This window comes from Symsagittifera roscoffensis, chromosome 1 (genome assembly GCF_963678635.1).
Source record: "Symsagittifera roscoffensis chromosome 1, txSymRosc1.1, whole genome shotgun sequence".
NCBI lineage: Eukaryota > Metazoa > Xenacoelomorpha > Acoela > Convolutidae > Symsagittifera > Symsagittifera roscoffensis.
In genome coordinates, this window is record NC_087062.1 from 22,093,520 (window position 1) to 22,110,569 (window position 17,050).

General features: G+C 37.7%; 1 protein-coding gene across 1 annotated transcript; it reads right to left on the bottom strand.

Moving 5' to 3' along the window:
- Positions 1-95: 95 nt before the first annotated feature.
- On the bottom strand, positions 96-16,745 carry LOC134853132 (mutS protein homolog 4-like). Its single transcript, XM_063869117.1, has 7 exons — positions 16,735-16,745; positions 16,170-16,346; positions 15,795-15,898; positions 10,988-11,272; positions 10,447-10,696; positions 7,255-7,363; positions 96-245 (listed from the first exon to the last, which is right to left on the bottom strand). The coding sequence occupies exons 1-7, from the start codon at positions 16,743-16,745 to the stop codon at positions 114-116; spliced, it is 1,068 nt and encodes a 355-aa protein (XP_063725187.1). The 3' UTR covers positions 96-113.
- Between the last annotated feature and the right edge of the window lie 305 nt (positions 16,746-17,050).

Genomic DNA, 17,050 nt, shown 5'->3' on the forward strand with positions numbered 1-17,050 from the left:
AAAATATGACATGGCTGAAGCTTTATAATTAAAGTAAAAATTTGGTACTTAAGATAATCTTCAAATGTTTCGCTAAAACAGAATTGTAAGTCATTTAACACTTTGAATGCTCATCACTGTCCTGAGGCGGACGAAGTTGGAGTTCTGGAGCAGAGGTTCAGCAGACGGTAGAGTTCCGAGTATTGAGTCAGTCGACTCCGCACTCTTCCCAGGAAATCCTCGTTTGAAATCAGCTCTTCAATCACCTGATCAATTTCAAGGAATTATGATACAAATTTTGCCTAAACTCAGGTTTATCGGTATTCATCGATGTTTTTTGATTAACAATACATTCATTTGTGACAAAAGGTTAAGGTGCCAAAAACCAAACCGCCAATACTCCATTTGAGAGTGAAAAAAAAAATTGAGAAGCTAGATGTTATTTTAAAAAAAGTAAGAAAATCAGGCAAACTAAATTTAAAAAAAAAACTATGTGCTCATTAAAACTTAACAAAAATTATTCCGAAAATCCACTTTTTACAGTTTTAAACCTTACTAAGAACAAGGTTTACAAGCTAAAAAAAGCTCCTCTAAGGAAGCTTTTGTCTTTTCGATCTGATATCGTTTTGAATAGTTTGAGTTTTGTCCGGAATGGTTGACACTTTAGTATATCTCTTCTGAGAAAGTTGATGGCTTCGTTTTGGCTGTTTTCAGTACCAGGGGTGGAATATTGTTCGTTTCGTCGTCTCGCCCAAGTCTCCCACTGCGGCTTCTACCCCTCCAACGGGGTGCCTCTGTGTAGAAGTGGGGCCCCAAACTTCAGTAATTGAGCTATTTAAGGATTCTGGTTGTCGCGTCGCTTTCGGTGCCAAATGGCCAAATGGCAACAGAGCTATAGTGGTGGTGTTTTATGTCATCTAAACCGTATTTGCTTCCAAGGACAATTGGAAGAAGTGTACAAAAAACACCAGGCAGAGGAAAACAACACGAGACAGAGGAACGGTTTTGGTTTCATAGACGAAGCTATGAGCCGACATTGAGCCGACACTGGTCATCAGGAGCGAGTTTGGCTGACGTGCGGGAGGTCTAGTCCAATTTAAAAAGAGGTTTTGGGGACATTGAAAGAGATGGTTGGTATCGTGAGGGCTGTTTAAGCACTGTGTACAATCATTAGAGACACTTGAATCAAATCAGTTTAGATAGTACTAAAGGAGAAGGGCGTAGAAGTACTGAAGAAAAAGGCGGAGCGTAGTTTAGCGAGGCTGAAACAGCCCTTTCTGAGACCTCATTTGGGGAGATCATTGTGGATTTTTGGTGAATATTTCGGTTTTGGGGACAGTTTCAACGTAACTGGCAACTGCTCAAATGTGGAATACTTTGTTAGGAACATGAGATTTTGACTCTTTGTCGATGTTGTAGTTAGTGTCGAACAAGTCATTGAGGAGGCCCGTATTGGCATTGGGGCGTTTGAATGAACGTTTCAGTCGTCTAGGGGTCAGTTGTATCGAGTATTGTTCTTCAGGGGTGATTGCACAGGTGGCAGGAGGCATAATACGTAGGATGAGCGCAGGTTCATGTAGTGTTTTACGGTAAGGATAAGGCATTCAGTATCTCTAACTACGCTCGTTGGTTTCCACAAACAAAACCTGTTGACTTTCATTTATCTTCAAAATGACATCGCAAGCTGTTATTTATTGTTTGATTTAGTTTTAAAATTATTTAAATTTTTTTGCTAACTCGGTTGGAAACTTTTTGACAATTTTTAATTCATTGAACAGTTACGGAAAAAGCAACAAACAACTCCGGTTAAATCTGATTTAGAATCATAAGCTTGTAACGGTTGAGCTTACGGTTCAAAAATAAACGATATAAAACAAACTTTAAGGATTTCATATTTCCAAAAAAAATGAAATATAAATTTGATGAGCACACGAAGTGTTCAAAAAATGATTGTCCAAAGAAGTTCTTGAGAAAAAACAACACAGCCTATGAAAACACTAATTATTTAGCTTTTTAAACTTGCGAACTTTTTACACTGACAATTTAGGTTTTTCAAAAGTTTTTAAAACTTGATTACTGCAAAACTGTTGTTTTGAAACTATTTAACCAGATGTAATCTGTTTTTCGGAAGATTTTACTCGACTACGTTAACTCCTTTCAAAATCGGACTGCAGATAATTAGTGATGATCACTACCAAAGAAATTTACAAAACATAGCCAACAGACAGTTGGAAAAGAGTGAATGAAGGCCACTGAAATTTAACAAATGTAGCCAATAGACAGTTGGAAAAGAGCGAATGAAGGCAATAAACAGAAAAAAGACCGCCTTACATTATTAAAAACCTCAATTTTTGAATTTCAAGACTATAGAAAGATCTATTTGAAGCTCTTTGAATTTCTTGAAGAATTTATGATTGGTAGTTTTTGAAAAAATGGGCCCAATTTGAGAAAACTAAATCAATAGGTAAATTTTTCATTTCGCTGCGAAACCTGAAAATTAAATTCCTAGAAATCCATCACGTTTTTCGTGTCCTTTACACTTTTGCTGTTCGATAGTACAGTTTGCCTTCCTTTTAACACAGGAAACGAACTGAACTTAAAAAGAAATCAAAAATCAAACCTCGAAAAAATGAATGAGCCGGAACAAAATTTAAGACCATTTCTGAAAAAAAACCAAAAAAAAGTCATCGCGACCTACAGTAAAGTCTGAACTACGTTCATCGATTCTTAAACAAAAACAAATAATACTACTGATCCCAAAAAAAAATTCAGAAAAACTGATATCTATGTTTTCAGACGCAAACAAAAGAAAGTTAAAAGCTATTCATATGTAAGCCTTAAATGCATCATTTTTTCTAAAGAGCTGCCTATGAGACAAATTAATAACAACGATATCAACTAATAAGCAAATCAGCCATCAAAATTGTATTAGGTAAAGCTTGCGGCGTAAGTCAACAAAACATTGCTTCCAGAAAGAATTTTAAAATTGCAACCGTTCACAGAACTGGAACAATGTCTAATATCTCTTTATTCGACACTTTTATTTTACACAGACACCAAGCTGCGCTTCGTAAATACAAGCGAGGAAAATGCAAAAAAAAGAGCTTTAAACAGGGAAAACAAAGTGGCAAAGATTAAAAATATCTTGAGAATTTTTGAAAGTGATATAAGGATTATCAAGTTCTCACATCTGCTCTACGACCACTTATAATTGTCGTAATTCTAGCCATCAATAAAACAGCTACAGTTTCTTTAAAATTGCCAATGCTACGCAGCAAAACTTGGACAAAAAAATAAAACTATTTCAATGTTCTAGATTTGAATCTCCGGCCTGTTGATTAGGAGTCTCGCGTCCTCGCATTTGTGCCACAGTCGCTTGGAAGTAAGCTAGTGGCCCAACTGACGCTGGATCCACCTGTTTTAATTTTTTCAATGCTATATTTACTGATACAGAAATACGTAATTTTAAACAATTGACTACACAAAAAATTGACTTTTCTTAAATCCATAAATTTTTGCTCCTAAATATTTAGGGTAAAACAGATTGCACAGGAAAAATTTGAACACCATGATAAATTGAATGAACTATCATCCTCAAAATTAGCAGGTTAGTTTTAGAAAAAAAAAGAATAAATTTCCAAGAAGGGGCAAACAATCAAAAACTGGAAATTTTCTAAGGCCATAATTTTGTTCATAGCCACTTGCGCAAGGAAAATTCCCAAAGCTGATAGCCTTTCTTTCGGTTAAACCCTTTATCTCCAATTTGGCATGGTAGTTTTTGAGAAAATTAGAAAAGTTTTTGAAAATTAAAAAAAATGTCAAAAAAAGGCTTGTTTGAGGCCATAACTTTTTTCTACCAAAATGAGGGTATGACCGCTTGAGAACGAAAGATCCCTATATCTTTTTCTTTTGATTGAAACCTTCAGCTCAGATTTGTGCTTGTGAAATTTGAGAAAATGAAAAAACTGGCAAGAACATAGGAAAAATGAAACTTCCAAAGTTTCGCAAAAAAAGACAAAAAACAAAAAACCCATACATTTTCATAATACCAGTTTTTTTTCTTCAAACAGGACCTAACAATATCCGAAAATAAAGCAGCAACATATGCTTTTGAACATCTTATGCTTAAATAGGACAACATAAATTGAAATATACCAAAAAGGCCACCAATGAGCACTTTTAATTGCGACTTAGTTTAGAAAAAAAAAATCTTCAAAATAATAAACTACACTCCGCTTGCGTAAAAAAGAACAATAATTTAAAACTTAACACAAGGAACTGTTTCTGTTGCAAAAAGCGCAATTATTTCGAAGACACTAGCCATTGCAATAACTTGTCTAGCTGAAAAAATTGAAAGCAAGCTTCAAAATTTGGGCAACTTGAGCTTAAAATAAATATCACTCGATTCAATCCGATGATTTTCTGTGGTACCTGATTCTCCGTGAAAAATAATTTCAAATAAAATTAACGAGAGCAGAGCGGAGCTTCACATCACTAGCGATATAAAACACAAAAACGCTAAATCGAAAAAAAAATGTCGAAAACACTAGATCTATCAAGATAAATGAGGCTAGTTTTGAAACAAAAAACATTCCACGTTAAAAGAATGTGTTGTTAGTTTCGGAAAAACTTTGCCAAGAAGTAACCAAGCCAAAAATTACCTTGGCAGAAACCCTTTAACCCGAAACAAATTCAGCAAAACTTAAGATTTATAAAAATTTATTATGCACGCCTCGCCCTCAAAACACACACCAAAACTTAAATCTCTCGTAAATTGCAATAATATGAGGCCACTGAGCCGTTAGAATATAGGTCGCAACCTACTAAGTCGAGCAAAAGAAACAAAAGATGAAAAAGTTATAAGCCCCCTCCACCTCAAAACTCACACACACACACACGCAGTAACTTTTTTCGCACGACAAACGGCGCTACATGAGGCCACTAAACCAATATAACAAAAGCCGAAAAACTATCAAGCCGAAAATAAGAAAAACGAAGATGAAATTTAAAAAATCGAATGGATTAAATAACAACAAACTCTAACAGCATCTTTCGAATATGACCTTCTTTCGAAAATTTTTAATGTTAACATAAAAAATTCTGTTTTGATAATCGGGGCTTCCAGGAAATGCAGCAGCTGCGTAACTAATAGCACAATAACAATTTTACTCAAAAGAAGAGAACGTTAAATAATCTGAAAAAATCAAACCTACAGAAAAAAAATCATTTCGAAACTGGAATGACGACCGAATGAGCTTTGATACGATTCCAAACTCAAATTTATCCGAGCTATCTATGAGTTACATTCAATCACAAAAAACAATGGGTTCAGAACAAACGACTGCAAAAGTTTTAATTGTTTCAAACACTGAAATTGGGGATGAACCACGCAAAATCACTTACCAAATGATTCAACGGAATGGGTCTATTATATTGAACACCTTTCAGCCGTGATTCGTAAGATTTTAAAAAACTTTCTGTCGAATTTTTTTTTGGTAATAACAAGTTCTAAAACAAAATAAAAAAAAAGACTCCAAACTATTTTCAATAATGTCTTTTATATGTTTAATATTTACTCTTGTTCCTCTCATCACTCCATGCACAAAACATTACACGAGGTTGCAAAAAACTACTTGAAATGTTTTTTATTGAGGTCGAAACTTTTTGTGTGGCTTCCACAGCAAATAGCCACTCTTGTTTACTTTTGACTTTCAAGGCGAGGAGACAAACCAATAAGCGAGGGTAAAAGAAAAATTGACATGGATCTAATAAGTGCCACTTCCGCTGATGGAGCTCTAAGCTTCTCTAATCGCTGGTATTTAGCCCACAGACTTGAGAAATTGTCATATGGAACGCTAGATTCCCAATTACGATCGATATCGGGTCTAGAAGAACAGGCTGTTGACGGCGGTACGACCCAGCATGTATCTACGAGCTGCGCTTTTGTATGCCCACCCGCATTATGAATTTTCTTGGTCATTTTGGGCACTGACACTCTCATTGGACGCTCACACTTGTATCTCTGAGTTTGATTGAGATCCTTACTGATCTCAATGGTGCTATTGATTTTGATTTCGTCCTATTTTCATTCTTAGTCTTTCCCGATCCTTGCGTTGAAGGTGCATTGGTGGGTTTGAGAAAAATGATTTTAAACGCAACTGATTGGCTCGAACTGCTATTGTCTTATGCATTGTGGTAGTTTCTGAGATGCTTAAGAATCTTTTTTTTCTCAAATCTTCTGATGCGGTTTCCTAGCCCGCAGAGAACGTTCAGAGGACGAAAGCCAAGCTTTCTGTGAACTGAATTATCTGTCTGTGTTTTACTTTCGGTTCCATCATTCACTCTTCATATCGAGCAGAGCCAGCCAAGGTCTAGGTCTAAGGTTCGCAGCCAACTTTTCCGTACACTTTGCTTTTGACAGCTAGTGATCTCTCCAATTCTACATTTCGCTTTTGATTGAAATTCAGAGCTGCCGGATTGAATTTCAGCTTTTTGAGCTAGAACCTCGTAAAATTTTGAGTATTATTTTTTTTACAAGTTAGACGCTGGCACTGGTAATTGAGCTATCGAGTTTCAGGTTCAGCCCATGGATTTCTTCAGGACTGCGTTCAATTCCTCTATTTTCAAATCACGGCAGACCATAAGGCATATATGAGAGGGCACTTAAAAAACCCTCCAGTTGCATTTTTGCTCCAAGTCTCAAATAGCCGCTCGTCAAGGCTGGTGACAATCGCCTCGCGGCATGACAGCACTAGTCTCTGTACCTACTCCTGCGTTAAAGTCCTCAGGACAATAAAAGAATGCTCATTTTTGCTAGATCTTCCTTAATATAGGTTACTACCGAGGACGAGCCCAATGTGTCAATTTGATAGAGTGTATTCCTGTCGGATCCTGGAGGTGCACTCACCATAAGGGATGCAAAAATTATATTACCGAAAAAACTCATCGACATTCCGAAAAAACTTTACAGTCACAAAGTCGATTATCTTCGAGTTGAATCTAGCATATGGATGAAATTACAAATTTTCAACAAATTCTAAAAAAACATTAAAAAAAATCTTTTCCTGATAGTGAAAGAAGCATGCATAGCTAGGGTAGGCGTTTGTGTCTCATTTTAATAATTACTTATAACGATGAATTGCCAAATTTATGTAATGAATGACCGGAGAAATTTATTCTTTCTTTCTTTTCTTTAGCAATACTAGCTTACCATCTGTCCTCATAAATGACCTTTAAAAAGCATGTCTCTGCGAGAAAGTTGTATCAATGACTAACTTGTTGTCTGTCTGCGATTGTGTTTAGATCCTTGGGAGGAACAAGGATGTTAGTGCGGAGTAGTCTCTGTCCGCCAGGAGTCTTGCAACAATTCAGGAAGCCAAAGAGGCTAAAACAAAAAAAATGTATCAGGCCACACTAAAGTTAAAATGACATGGCAAACTTCGGTTTCGATATGCTGATCTTACCGGTACCTAGAATGCAAGCTAAATAAGTAAACACAGAAAAGCAGCACTTCGCAAACCGTAGAAAAACGTTCAAAGTGACTATATAACTGTCAAAAAGCGTTGTGCAATTTAAAAAGTCAGGACAGGACGAAGGTGACTCATGTCATTTGATTTGAAAGAAATCAAAATAAAATAGTTTTAAGCCCCTTAATCTTTAATTTATAATCACTCTTAATATAAATACTGATTTAATCTGCGAAAATTAAATTAAAAGCGGGAGTTTTTTTGTGGGTTATTTAGTCCTATGGAGGTTGTATCTTTGGGAATTTTGAATGGGTATTTTCATCTGGTAATTGTTCCATATCTTTCATTGTAAAATCATGCATTCAGTCATAATCACAAGTAAAACAATTGGGTAAATGCAAAATTTCAACACACAGGCAAAGCAGAGCACCAATTGCGATGCAAAAAAAAAGAAAACTATAATCACGGAACGACAAATCAAAAACAAAATAAATAACCCAGAAAAATTATATAATTGCTGGACAATTCCGAAAAAAGGAACTCAAATTCCAGCAAGCTGTTTTTTTTGTCTCAAGCTGTTGTGTTAGCTGTACACCAAATGCGCTGGCTGGCAATTTATTTCGGACATACAGTTATCAAGCAGTAACAAGTCCGAAAATACCGCAGCAAAGCAAAAAATTATAAATTAATAACAACAATTTCAAGTCTCCTTTCCCTTAAGAACACACACACGCAATTCGGTCCTGAAACGAAACAATAAGAGACCACTAAATCAATAAAAACACAGAAGCGAAGCTGCGCTTCGCACACACTTGCGAAAACACGAACAAAAAGCAGCTCTATCAAGTGAAATAAGAAAAAGTAGAAATAGGCCTCGAATTAGCAAAAACTCGACTGAAAGTCGGATTCGAATCTGCGACCTAGTAAAATTTGAGTCTCACGCACTAACCACTCAGCCACGAATGCTCAAACCCAAAAGCTAGCCACCAATACCGGAGCTTCATATGCTAATAAGTTGCAAATTCGAAGCAGCAAATACAAGAAGACCCAATTTTGCATGTAATAATTTGGGAAGCATAAAGCCAAATTATGTACAAATTATGCATTTCGAAAAAAAAATTCGGGACACATTGAGATGGAAATTTCTGAAATCGAGCTTTTTATCATTGTACCTCTGTTTGAAACAATAATTTTTTTCGGTTCATTTAATCAATTAAAAATACATCAACTGTGTTAATTTTTTACTTATCAAATGTCAAAGCCTACCGATTCAAAAAAGCCACCAAAAGTAGCACTTTCCTTAACAATTTAGGTTGGAAAAAAGAGAAAATTCGTACGAATACACTTTGATTCACAAGTGTAAACAAGCCGAACTATTAGGATGAAAAAGAAAGACAAAAAACACAGAAAATTTAACCATTCGAGTTGGTGAAATTACAATTACCATGAAAGAAGCAATCTATGAGGCCGAATAATAATAACAGGCAGCAAATTAGTCTATTGCAACAGAAAAGCTCACTAGATGAATCAGTCCAGGGGATGAGTCCCGTGAACGATGTAATTTACGGGAGAAAAAAGTCTAGAAAGCGATTGCAATACCCTTGCTTATCGCAAGGTTAAATATGGATGGAAGTAGAAAACAACCACACAGGCGAGAAAACGACAAAAAGTATCCCTGGAAAGTGGAACGAAATAAGAAACCAAATAAGCTTTGAAAGATTGAACTTTTGCTATATGACGGATTCAAACCTCCGACCTCGAGTTTCACATACTCGAATCTGCGCTATGTGCCCTTGAAAACTCTCCAACGCCAGCCGCCAACAAAGGGTCTACATATGCTAAAAAAAATTGCCAATGCTATGCAGCAAAATATAACACAGAAGCCATCAAATAAAGCCATGTAAAGCCATCAAAAATAAATAACACAGATATAAAAGTGACAACCGCAGCATATTGAACCTCCTAACTGTAGAAGATAAGGAGTCCCACGTTCCTTGATCTGTGAGAGTTGGTTGAAGAAAAATAGATTCACACTATGACACTGCACTCGCTAGCTCACTTAAGTAGAAAAAACCCTAAGGATGATATTCGAAAATCTTCACATTATCAAGTGACCGGCTACTAAACAGTTTTCTTGTCAAATTCGTCTCATTGAACTAGGCAAGCTTTCAAACACAGCTGATATGGACATCAGATCGAATTTTAAAAATCGCATCAAACGCTAGACGAGATCCGGGAAGAGAGAAGGGCACATAAAAATGCAGTTACCACTTAAATCAGCTCATAAGTTCAATGAAAAGAACAGAGCAGAATGCAACCCGATTCATTTGTATGAGTGCTTCTTATTTTTTATTCTGATTGAACAGTATTTATTACTAACAAATCATAATTGCACGAAACTATCCGGCCAAAACATATAGCGTGACAAACAGACGGTGGACTCAATCTGAACCTACTCTATGAAATGTAACCTCGGTCCACCCCGAGAAAGATCATCTAAAAAAGTTTATAGTAATTTTATTTAGGTTGTGAGTCCCCCGCCCGATCCGTGTTAAACATACCAACTCTATTTTCAACCCTTTAAAGCCAAAACTTGCGAGCGGAGGAGAGCTAGGATAAACTCATTCCAGTTTTGCTTCGCACTCGTAAGAGAATCTTTCAAAAAATAAATGCAACTCGAAGAACTCAGTTGTTTTGGTGAGAAATCAAAAAGGAGGAGGTAAGTTAACACGTTCGAAATCAAAGTTCCATAAAAAAATTACAGAACAATTTTTCGCCAAATGGGATTATTTTCCTAAGACTGAATATGAGCACAATTAACAAAATCACGCAAAGGTTTCCAAAGAGGTAAAGTCTTCTATAAAATTCTAAAAGCTTTCTTGACCTCAATTTTCACCGTACATCAACAAGATGCACTGCGGTCGGCATTATGAGACCATCAAAAAATTGTGCAGTAAATGATAATTATAATTGAGAATTTTGTATAAATAGTGAAGTTGACCTGTGAAGCGACTTGCGTTGTCCTAGGGGTCTCAGCAGTTCCAGGTCCGTAGCCGAGGAATGCGGAATATGAAGACAATGTCTATTGGTGGCAAAAGAGAATGCCAAAGATTGCGCGTGATAAAGCACCCTCTGCACGAACTCAGCATACTTAACTACAGCTGCTAGAGCGGACAGGCAGTAGAACTTCTCTCTAACTTCAACTAGCACTTGAGCCTTGAATTCTGCATGACAGAGGCGCCGAATGTCAGCTAAAAAGGTCAACCAAATAACTACACTCAAACTTTAACGAAAAATATTAAGAATGCATATTGTCCTATCTTAATTTTTGTTTATATCTTGAGGTCATCGAAATAATAAATACTTAAACACGAATGAAAACACCAAACAACAACCTAGATGCACAGCTCAAAAGTGGTAACTATAGTGTATCTATATAGCGTACTGGTAAAGTTTTGATCAAATGTTTGGCTATTGGGTGTGGGGTCTACGTTGGGTGTGATTTTGCCATTTCAGTTGCCATTCAATGGCGTAAAAATTACCCAGTCCCTGGTTCTCGTTGAAGAACTTGCGATCAAACGACTCAACCTGGACAGATGGGAAATGAGTATTGAGAAGGCAGACGAGATTATAAGAAGACGTAGAGGAATGAGACGAAGCATGAGGAAAGAGGGTTGAAGGAAGGATGATCTTCAATGGGTGCAGCGAATGGAGAATGGCCACAAGGGAGTTGTAGATAGGCACATCGCTGAACTGGAACAATTCAACACTCGGGAACTCACAGTCAATAGCTGCCACGCCCACTTCACCTTGAGCAGTGCCCCTTCCTACAACACAAAAATCAAGCGGAGAATAACTCTCGAATAATATCGTAGTTAATAGGGGAATGATTATTTCTGTTGAATCAGGTTACTGTTCCAATTAAACTGTTTATCTACGAGGGGAAAAAACGACCAATATACCAACTATTCAGCTCAACTCTGATAATTTCTGCTGCAACGCTGGCTGGATCTATATGCATTTTTGGGTTAATGCCTGGGATGGGTTTTGGTTTATCACCCGCCATCAATACTATAATGTACCTCGAACCTAAGAAACTTACTGCATCGTGGCTCACAAAATGTTGTGCTACAAAGTTTGAGGATGAAAACTATTGTATGATTTTGTGGGGCTGGGGCTATGAAATGTTCTCTTGAAACGCCACCAACACTGCATAATTGAAACAATTCCTATGTTTGAATTGTTTTAATTATGCAGTGTACTCAACCGTCTAATTTGAGGATATAACAAACTACTAGCGGCCCTCAGCAGCTCACGCTGCTCCTGAAAATGGGAAGCATTTATCATGAAGAAAAACTCAGGAGCAAACTTATATGGCTGAATGGGTGGTTAGCTAGATGTATCAATGGATGATTGGATTGATAGCTGATGAATGGATCTATGGAGGGAGGGCTGACTAGATGAACTCCGGGAAGATTGGCTGATGCATGAATGAATTGAAGGGTGGCTGAATGAATGGAATAGATGGTTGCATGACAGAAACAATGGAAAGATGGCTGGATAAATGTACGGATCGATGGCTAGATGGAGGGATGGCTGGACGTAAAGATGGATAGATATTTGACTAAATTGATTGTTGGATCCATGGATGGACGATGTGTTGCTGGAGGGACGAACTATTTGGCTGGTTGGATCGATCGATATCTGACTGGCTGGATAGATAGATGGATGGATGGATTGCAGGTTGCATGGATGAACGATGAGTGGCTAGATGAACAAATGACCCGATGAAATGCAGGTTGATTAGGTACATGATAACGCCGTGTATGGACGGTTCGACAATGGATGGAAGGATGAATGAGTTCATGGCTGGCTGAAAAGACGGATGACTTGGGGATAGACGGATAGAAGGCACGCTGATTGGATTGATGCGCGATGGATGGCTATAAGAAATGCTGGTCGGATGAACGGATGAAGCATAGATAGATAGATGTCTTGAAGGATGGACAGATGCCTCGATGGTAGTGAAAGCGGCTGATTGGATAAATAGCTTGATCGATTGCTGGTAGCATGGATGAACGGATGAGTGAACTGACAGCTAGAAGTACTCACGAATGGATGATGGTTTGATAGATGGCAGGATCGATAGTTGGATAGACGGTTGGATGGATGGATGGGTAACTGATCAGATGGATGATTTGATAGATACTGAAGGGATAGACGATGGGTGGCTAGATTGATGGATTTCTTGACGGATAGCGTAATGGAATGATTAGATAGATAATGGATGGCTCGATAGATGGATAACTTGATGAATGGATAGAAGAAGCGGTGATTGGACGATTGTTTAGATGATGCATGACTAAATGGCTGGATGGACATGAGTCTGTCCTCTCTTGCCATTCTCCTCGTTGCCCAACCATAAGCATCCATATAATGCCTTGCCTTCTACTGCTCTGCCTTCCTTTGCTCTGCCTGGCTTTACACAACCCTAACCGGCCCTGCGCTGCCCAACCCGGCGCTTCACTGCCCCTCGACTTGTTATGCCTTGCGCTGTCCTACCCTGCTTTGTCCCTCCTGGCTGGGATGGTTGAATGTATAGCTTGATTGATTGCTGGTTGGAGGGATGAACGGATGAATGATTTGACGGTTAGAAGAAATGATGAATGGATTATCGTTTATTGGATGGCCAGATCGATAGTTGGATAGACGGCTGGATGGATAGATGACAGGATGAATGAGTGTATGGGTAACTGAACAGATGGATAGCTGGGCAGATAATGGAGGGATAGATGATGGATTGCAAGCTGGATACATGTCTTGCTGGTTGGCTAGATGGATACATGGCTAGATGGCGGAATGTATCGGTGGCCATGTAAATATATGGCTGACTGACTGTATGCTTGGCTAGAAGGATAGATTGACGGAGGGATGGATATATGGCTTGAAAAAGGCTGGTCGGATTGATGGACGATGGATGGCTAGATGGATGTATGACTTAGTGAGATGGCGGATGGCTTGATGAATGGATAGAAGAAGGGGGTGATTGCATGATTGTTTAGATGGCTGAACGGTTAGAACGGATAGATGGAAAAAAAGTTTTGTGAATAAATGGCTTGATCGATGGATGGGTAGATTGCTGCATGATTGGATGACTGATTAGATGGCTAACTGGATGCAAGATTAAATGGCTGGATGGACCCAAACCTTCCTTAATTTGCCTTGTTCTGCCTTGCCAGTCCCCTTGTTGCCCAACTCTCAGCAGCCATACAAAGCCTTGCATTGCACTGCTCTGACACCCGTTGCTTGGCCTGGCGTTACACAACCCTACCTGGCCTTGCACTGTCCTACCCTGCCTTGTCCTTCCTGGCCATGCCCTGCCTTGTCTTGCCCCTCTTTGCCCTACCCAATTCTTGCCTCTCCTCTGCCGGCCATGCTCTCTTTTGCACTCCCCTGTCCTACCTCTTCTCGCCCTGCACTACCCTGCCTAGCGCTTGCCTGACTTGCGCTGCCCTGCCTTGCCACTCCTCACCCTGCCTTGCCTTGCACTACCTACCCTGGTTTGCCCTTCATCACCACTTTTTTCCGTCCGGCCTAGCTTTTCCCTACCCTGCCTTGTACCTCATCGCCATGAGCAGTCGTATTTGGATGCACGATTTTCAACTCATGAGAGTACTCTTACAGTACCCAACTACAGCGTTGGGAAACTCAATTTTTGAGAAACTTCAACCGTGAGTTTTCTAAAAAAAAAGTATTTTTTGAAAACCACAAAAAGAAATCCAATCTCGAAATCTACCATAATTTGAGCAGTCTTATTTGAAGGCAATCTTCGCAACCTGTGACACAACTACAGGGTTGGGTATTTCACTTTTGTGAACTATTTTTTAATTTGAATTTTCGGACAAATTTCCAAAGAAATTATGGAAATCGTCGTACCTCTTAAATTAAAAAGATTTGAGCATTCTTAAATGGAAGCCGAAGTCGCAACCCCTGAGATTACTCTGACAGTCTCCAAGTACAGGTTAGGAATATCAATTTGAAGAAGAAAAAATTAATTTTCATAAAAATTTTTTGAAAAAATCCCAAAAAACGTCATATCTCAAAAACTACAAGGTTTTAAGCAGTCATAATCAGAAATAAGATTCACAACCCCCTGAGAGTACCCTCACAAATTACAACAACGGGTTTGAGATTTTAAATCTAATTTTCTTTTTGAAAATGTTTGAACAAATCAAAAAAAATATCATATCTCGAAAACTATCGAAAACTACAAGGATTTGAGCAGCCATATTCACAAGCAATATTTGCAACTGCTCAGAATTCCTCACGATTTCCAGCAACAGGATTGAGATTTTCAAAGATTTGGATTTTTTTTATATCGATTTTTTTTGAAAATTTTTGAAAAAATCCCAAAAACATCATATTACGAAAACTACACGGATTTGAGCAGTCATATCTGGAGGCAAAACTCGCAACAACTGAATGTACCCTCACAATATCCAACAACAGGATTGAGATCTTCAAGGTTCTGGAATTTAATAAAATCTAAGTTTTTTTTCCAAGTACTATCTAGGAATTGAGAAGTGAGATTTGGAGGCAAGATTCTCAACCTCTGAGAGTACCCTGACAGCGCACAAAAACAGGGTGAGAATTTCAATAAAGTGAAAAGATAAAATTTTAATTAAATTTCCTAGAACTTTTTTTTAAATCTCGAAAATTGCCGTATCTCGTAAACTAAAAGGATTTTTTATTCATACATGGAGGCCAGAATCTCGCAAAACCTGGGAAAACCCTGACTTCATCCCACGATTGGGTTGCTTATTTCAAACTTGATGAAATCAACACTGAATTTAAGCTAGAAAATTGAAAAAAAAATTGTAAGAATTGCAATATACGATATAACTTAGACGTGCAAAACTTCTTTTGTTAAACAAGCCAAAAAATTACGTTGAAAAAGTTTAAGCATGGCGATAGAGCGAAGCCCGCATTTAAATATTCAAAAAATAATAGATAGATGAAAAAGCAGGTAAACACAAGAAACAGATATACAAAAAGCAGGTATAGATAGATTAAAAAGCAGATGAAAAAGCAGGACTTCAGTTGAACTCGAAAACAATTGATGAAAAATTAATGACCTGGCGGAAAGTTCAGCGAAAAATTTTCTTAAATAATGCAAAATATGATATAGCTTCAACGTGAAAAAAAATCTTTCGTTAAGCTTGCAAAATTATTATGCTTAAACATGGGAGATAGCTGTCACACGCATTTAAATATAGTATAGACATAGATAGGTTAAAAATATAGTATAGATAGGTTAAGGATATAAAAATTCTGAAAATTGATACGAACCTTGAGTAACTGCGACGATGACTGTTGGTGAGAACTCGATGGTCTTCTCGGAGCGGTTAACTGAGCTGGTGCCTGGAGTGGAAACAGTCTTCACTCTTGACGACCTTCATTAAAAAAAAACATGAGGTCGACTGTATTCTAGTTGTTTCGTAGTTTTTCCGCTCTCGTTCAAATATTCACAAAATATGAGGTCAAAATTTTAAAGTTCCGCGGGCAATTTCTCAAAATGTTCTTATTTAAACGCTATTCTGCGATATCAATTGTTAAAACTTCTTTCGAAAAATTATAACTTTTCAAAGACTATAGATCTGAACTGAAATAGTTCGGGGTCCTTTTTCTGCCGTGTTTTGTTTTAATTTAACTATGTTTACTGACCCCAGGTTAGACCTGGATCCCACATTTCTCCAGCTGCATAACTGTTCAATGTGTCCAGACTCTGTCACTGTTTTCTTCGTCAGTGGTCGAGGCGTCGTCACAGATGATACAAACTGGCGGGAGGCTTCCTTCTCAGCTTCGAACTCCCACTGTGCCGACACTGGTTGTTTAGAGTCTCTATTAAAACGAGAGTTGAAGTTGGTCTATGAGTTTTGACACTTAGAGAGACAATTTGCATAGGAGCAGCAAAAAGTTGATTCAGGTACGAACTGAGGGATAACGAGAAAGATATCGCCAGAAAAAAACCTTGTCAATAACCCAAGGAACCTTTCATATCACAAAATCTTTGGTCGATTTAGTTCTATGAAAACTTGAGCGGCCTTGAGAAATGATAGAATTTTTGAACATCAGCACTTCACCTTTTTAAATAAAAAATCTTAAATACTCAGCAAATACTTTAGAAAATTTCAAAAAAAATCCAAAAATATTAAGATTATTCAAAAATCCTAAGAATTACGTTCCTTGGTTACATGCAAAAAAACTCAACCAGGAAAAACCAATTTACAGAAAAGTCATCATTGTGAAAGTTGATGGTCCAATGACTTCTCATCATCTTAAGCTCGCCGATTATCGTTCAAGGACAGATAAAAAGAAAAATCAAAATTGAATCATGTACAATCCAATTTTAACACTTCGATACAACACAATCAAGAAAGCATAACCAAAATATAATAATAAAAATTGTGTCAAAAAATGGGTGAACCAAATTTTTCGTATGTATCGATGAAAGCCGCCTGGGACCCAGCTGAAGCCCAAAACCTTAGTTGTTTCTCTACTAAAATAAGTGAGAAGATGAAAAATTTTAAGATTTTGAAATTTTC

Excerpts from the sequence above, each read along its gene's own strand:
- LOC134853132 (XM_063869117.1), bottom strand. Across the intron at positions 10,697-10,987 it reads CAACGAGAACCAGGGACTGG|CTGACATTCGGCGCCTCTGT; the intron begins GTAATTTTTACG and ends TGACCTTTTTAG. Across the intron at positions 246-7,254 it reads CAATCGCAGACAGACAACAA|GTGATTGAAGAGCTGATTTC; the intron begins GTTAGTCATTGA and ends GAAATTGATCAG.